We start from the raw sequence: 6,336 nt of genomic DNA on the forward strand, positions 1-6,336 counted from the left end.
GGATAACAAAAAGGAAAGGAGATAGAGGGTCTCCTTGTCTGATTCCACGGGAGGGAGAGAAAGGGTCGGAAGGGGAGCCGTTGACCAGGATAGAAAATTTAGTGGATTTAATCAGGGCCAGTATCCATTTAATCCAATGTTTATCAAAGCCAAAAGCGTTCAATATGGCTTCAAGGTAGTTCCAGTTGACCTTATCATAGGCTTTAGATAGGTCTAGTTGCATCAACATTCCTGCTATTTTCCTGGTCTGAAGAGTGTGAACCATTTCCTGGGCTAGTAAAATATTGTCCAAAATTTGTCTTCCTTCAACATACCCCGACTGCTCTTCCGAGATAAGGCCAGGAAGAATGGGTTTCAATCTGTTGGCGATAACTTTAGATATAATTTTATATATCACATTGCATAAGGCTATAGGTCTAAATTTCTCTGGGGAGTTGGCCTCTTCTTCTTTCGGAACTAGAGCGAGGAAGGTAGAATTTAGCGACTTAAGGATGGAGCTGGAGCACCTGGAATCTTCCACTACTTCCCATATTTCAGTCTTAACAAAACTCCAGCAGGCTTTATAAAAGTTGATGGTGAAACCATCAGGCCCAGGTGCCTTGTCATTCGGCATGCTCCTAACAGCTTCTTCCACTTCATCCAATGAGATTTCCCTACTAAGAGCTAGGTTTTGCTCATTGGTGATTATTTTAGGAATGGCCTGAGTTAGTTCCTCAATTGCTTCAGTTCTGTCTACTCTCGGCTCCTAAGCTATATTATTTAAGTGCTTTGTGAGCAGAGTTGCTACTTCTTGATGACTTTGGAGAGTTTCCCCCTTTTCATTGTTGAGACAGAGAATTTTATTGGCCCCTCTGTAATCCAGCGCTGACCTATGAAAAAACTTGGTGTTCTGTTCCCCTTCCTTTAGCCATTGTATCCGGGACTTTTGTTTCCACAAAGTCTCTTCCTGTTGACAGCGGAGCTGCCACTGTTGCATCAAGACTTTTTCCTGTTCTGCTGAGTCCTGGTTGCTATTCCCACTAGTCCAATCCTTGTGAATCTGTTCTAACTTTTCCTCTATTATGGTTTTCTCCTTGAATATGTTCCCAAACTCAGTTGCATTCCACTCTTTGATTTTGTTTTTGATGTTTCTTAATTTGCTTTGAAGTTTATACATTTTGGTTCCTCTTATGTCCATTGGTTCGTGCCACCATTTCTCCACCAGTTGAATAAAATTAGGGTGATTCAACCAAAATTTCTCAAATCTGAAAGGCTTGTTTCTGGGGGTTCCTTGGATGGCAGCTACCAGAGAGATTGGCCAATGATCCGATCCTCCACTTGGAAGAATGTCAGATTCCACTATTATTCCTTCTAGTAGTATGCTTTCAGAAATAAGAAATCTATCTAAACGAGAGGCTATATGTTTCTCACCTCCTCTTCTATTAGTCCATGTGAAAGTTCCACCCTTTGGCTGGATGTCCACTAGTTTGGCAGAACCAATGAAATCAGCGAAGACCTCAGCATCCTTATTGAGTTTTCTAATCCCTCCTTTCTTTTCCAAAAGTGAGGTTATCATATTAAAATCTCCACCCATGATGATCTTCGTGCTGGGATATCTGAGCTTTAGATTTAAAAGAGAGTGGAGAAATGAGAATTTTTCTTCTAGCTTTTGAGGCCCATAAACATTTGTGCATAAATAAGTTTCAGTGTTACCTATCATTTGGGTTTCCATGGATATAAACGATCTTGTTGCTTCTGTTGAGAGGATATTTATCACACGGGAGTCCCATAGAGTTACTAAACCTCCCTCCCAACCTTGACTGGCGACTTCCATATATTCTATGTGTTTGCCAAGCCTTTTGCTAATATTCACCATGTTGTTGCTAGCACACTTGGTTTCCTGTACAAACATGATATCTGGTTTCTCTTTTTGGAATTTTCTCTTTAGGAGTCTTTGTTTCGCTTGGCTATTAAGCCCTCTTGCATTCCATGATATAACTTTCATTTTGAACTAGACAAATTATTGGTAAGGAGGGAAAGCTTCCAGAGCTTTCATCTTACCAAAGTTTAACATTAAAATACCCAGTTCCTGCAGTACTTCACTGTTTGTTCTGCGGCCTCTCTTCCTTCTCTGTTTCGAGCTGGTTGAAGTGCATAAAAGGCTCTTTGAATGGCTGCCTATTCCTTTCGCTATGCCTAATTTCTTATTTTGCCTGTCCAGCTCTGCTTTCTACCTTGCAATGAATAGTTCATTGATCTTTTTAATCTCCTCTTCCGAAATGTTTTCTATTCCTTGAGTTTTCCAGTTTTCTGCCATGACTGGTAAGTTAACCCCTTCCTGCTCTAAAACCTCATTTAGCTCCATCTCCTCACTTCCACCATCACTGGTTAGCATATCTGCATCTTCATCTAGCTCTTCTGTTGGCCCCTGCATCTGAACTACTGCATTGAGAGGATGTTCCTCCCCTTCTTTGGTTGTATGATCTGTTGTTTCTTTGTTCCCTTCATTAGTATTTGATTCCTTATTTTGTTCTTCTGATTCCGTATCTGTTTCTAAGATTTCAAAGGCATTGCTGGTATTGCCTTGTGCTAAACCTGTTCTGCTTGTTCTTTTTCTATTTTCCCTTTGTCTTGCTTTTGGTCTTATGAAGGCATCCTTGCTCTTTACTGCTTGCTCTTTCTTAGGCTCTTCCCCTGTCTTGTTTAATGGACATTCTCTTACTAAATGTCCATGTTCGTGACACTTTCTACAGCGGAAAGGGATTTGCTCATAGTCAATGGCTTGGAAATAGTCTTCATCCCTGTATTCCAACCACAATCCTTCGTGTAAAGCTCCTGAAACATCCATCTCCACACATATCCTCGCACAAGAAGTGTATCTTCTTTGCAGCGTGGCTTCCGAGGCTTTGATGAAAGTTCCTAGTTGATCCCCTATCTGCTTTAGAGCTGAAAAGCCCCAGTAGTCTATTGGAAGGGAGAAAAGGCGGATCCACACTGGGACCTGTGTGAAAGTCTCTCTTTCTGGCATGAAGTTGGGTTTCCAAGGTCTCATGTAGAGACCTACTGAGGCGAAGAAGAAGGATCCCCCATCAAATACTCTATCCTTGTCCTCTAACTTCGTAAAAACAACAGTAAAAAAACCTTTCGCTTCTAGGTGTATTTTAACATCACCTTTGGGTTTCCATTGCTACTTGATCCATTGACATAACGCTCTTTCTGTTGGCCACAGTCCCATGAACTTGCAGATAAATACATGTTTGGACATATGTTCTCTGTAGGCTTGTATCTCTAGATCGTGAACACTATTCTTAGGGCTTCTGCTTTTTTGGGTTTGCATGCTCCTTGTGCTACTCTATCATTGCTGGGGTTTGGTTCGATCCCCTTTTCCTCTTCTTATTTTGGTTGATTCCCTTCCTCTCATTCCCCTTCCTCCTCTGCTTGTTTATCTTTTTGGATTGTGTGTTTCTGCCCTACGTTTTCCTTCTTCTCGCTGTTCGCCTTTCCAGTGCTCTCTTTTCCTTTCATTCTTGGGTTTCTGGTTTCCTCCCTGTTCTCCTTTTGTTTCTTCTCCTTGCCTGTACCGTCTTCTTGCTGAAGCTTTCCATACCCTATTATCTTCACTCCCTCCTGCGTTGCTTGTTTCTACATGACTATTTGTCTGAAGGATGGGGTCCCAATGGACCCCCCGTTTACCATTTGTTGGGTCAATCCTTGTCCTCTTCTGTGCAGTTCTGCTATTATGATTCTGTGCACTTCCAGTTCCAATCCTGGTTCTGCAGGCTTGAAGACCTAAACCCTAAAATTCGAGCCAACTCCGCTGCCGTTCAATCTCCCAAGTTCTGCAAAAAAAATGGTTGTGCTCCCTCGAAGAGGCTTATTTCTAAGGCGTTCATCTATATTTTCTATCTTTTTGTGAGTTGGTTTCATAACACTTTATCTTTTCTTGGGTGAGAGTCCCAATAGATGGGATCACATGTGCGCGCACCACAACATCCATACTCTTAAACACACATGCATGGGAAGCCTGTATACTAGTGATGAGCTGCAAGAGCTCTTCATAGTTCTGGATCTGACTCTGAATACGTGCCTTCAGCTCAACCGCATTGGCCTTCATCATCTTAGCCAATTGAAGCGGGGCTCCCTTGTATCTCATCATCCATGTTTGCATGTAATCAACAACAGCATGCAAGTTTGTCAAGAGACGTGCTCTTCTAGCACATCACTATTGCCATTCATTGAGATGGAAGACTTCCTTATGCAAGGTGCCAAACTTGGATTACAATGCTCGCATAATTGTGTCAAGGGACAATACTTCATCTAGTATTTCCTTCTTTAGTTCAGCTCAGGCGGACGATATCATCAACTCTCCTCCTTGCTTGGTCGTCTGAAGTTCTTTATCCATTCGCTCATTTTCAGCTATCAGAAAGTGAACACTTGAGCTAGTGGCTTCGACATACACTCTAGTTGCATCGGCCAATGTTGTTGGATGTTTATGCACATCAGACAGGTTCACTCGTTCCTCAACTTGCACAGGAGATGTATGATCCTCTAAAGTTGACACTCTGTGAGACTGAACAACTCTATCTTGAGACTCATCGAATTAGATGTTGTGCATCTCTCTTTCCGGCCAATATCCAAGGAGCTCAGTGCCTCCTTGGTCACTTGAGACTTGCTCATCATCTGGATGCGGTGAAGTGGGTAAGTCGACCCCTTGCTAGTGAGGCATGAGATCGATGTCCTATTCCAATTCCCGTTGCTCCATATCCGTATCCAACTTTTGAAGTGCTTGTTCTATCTCATAGGCGAAGTCCTGCTCCTGCGATGGTTCACCATGTCTGCCTGATGCCAGCTGTTCTGATGAATCCACTACCTGTACGAGCATTGTTTCATTTGTTTGCACATGTTTCACCCCTTGTTGTACCTATTTATGTTGCGCTTCCCTCTCCTGCTTATGCAGCTATTTTTCCTTTCAGAGTTGCCCCTTCAACTCGTGCAACTCCTTCTCTGCTTCTTCCATTATTCTCTTATCCCTTTGTCTTTGCACGATTCACTTGTCGTGTTGTTGCCTCTTAGCCTCTATAGCCATAGTTGCTTTCTCCACAAGTGGATTTGCTCGGAACTTGCAACTTTTCTCTTCCTCCATGCGATCGACAATCTTCCTCTTGCCCTTTTTGCACATTGGTATGCTTGCCTCTGCTGCTACTACTGCTAGTGTTTATGCTCTTTAGTATGTTGCTTCATGTTGCTTCGCTAACCACTCCACAGCGAAGCCGACTTGTTCATTGGGTCTCGAGAAACTATAGCAATATATCCATGGGGTCTCCTCGACCCAATGAAATGCCCCATGGATCCAACTAAATAGCACTCTCGTGCAATGATATTTCACAATACAATGTGGGTCATACGGATTGTAGCTTCGGAGGTCGAATGGATACTTATTCATCAGTTCTGATTCGACATCCGCTTGCCTGATACTTCAGATCTCGTATAACCCAATCTGCAATGGAAGAGAGGGCCAAGGTTCCTTCTTCTTCCAGTGCAATCTAGCAGTCAATCCTATCGAGGTGTGATATGTTACTTCCTGCATGACGAGTATGTCTAAGGCAAACTTCGGTAGCACATGCGGAGACTTCTCTGCGCTGAACATTCGTATGAAGGTGTTGGACGGTGAGGCAAACCAATTAGCGATGTTTATCAGTGCCTCCATTGCTTCCTTCAACATGCAGGGTGGATATTGTTTGAATATCATCTTGCAAACTGGCGTAACAAAATGATCAGACAACTATGTGATTACTCCTCTAAAGTTGCATTCAGGCAACAACTTACAATATGTGTTCACAGCAATCTCCATCGGTGACCATGCCCACTCTAAGCCCGGGAACTCCTGTCGGGCATAGATTGCATCTAAGATGTAGGTGGACATGTTGATCTCTACTTTCATTCCTCTAGGTGATTTTCGAGCCTTTAGTACCTATTCCTTCAACTGATGAGCCAACATGCCGGACCAGTTACATGGTTTACCCTCTCTGGCCAGTTGGTCCAGCATGATCACCCAAGTCTGAGGAAAGGTTTTCGTGCTTTCTTGGCCACATAGTCGACATGAAAATATGACCAAGTATTAATACACCTTCCGCAGTATCTTCGACTTATAGATTTGGTTGGGTTTCGTCCTGAATCTAGTCGAATCCTTTACCTAGTTCTTCAAAATGTCCCTGGAATTGGAACTACCGCTGGGTAAGCTGAAAGGAGTCTCCATGTTAGTCACGGCTTTGACATCCGATACATCTCATCATAATCATGTGCCCATAAGGTGGCAAGCTTTTTCCTGCTGACACTTCTTAGAGTCATCGTCTCGGG

General features: G+C 43.0%; 1 protein-coding gene across 1 annotated transcript; it reads right to left on the reverse strand.

Moving 5' to 3' along the window:
• Positions 1–745: 745 nt before the first annotated feature.
• On the reverse strand, positions 746–1,573 carry LOC149215873 (uncharacterized). The gene has a single exon (XM_089389752.1). It carries the CDS (start codon positions 1,571–1,573, stop codon positions 746–748), a length of 828 nt encoding a protein of 275 aa, XP_089245878.1.
• Between the last annotated feature and the right edge of the window lie 4,763 nt (positions 1,574–6,336).

This window comes from Pinus tabuliformis, chromosome 1_1 (genome assembly GCF_031772625.1).
Source record: "Pinus tabuliformis cultivar Carrire ecotype Pingquan chromosome 1_1, CPIR1, whole genome shotgun sequence".
NCBI lineage: Eukaryota > Viridiplantae > Streptophyta > Pinopsida > Pinales > Pinaceae > Pinus > Pinus tabuliformis.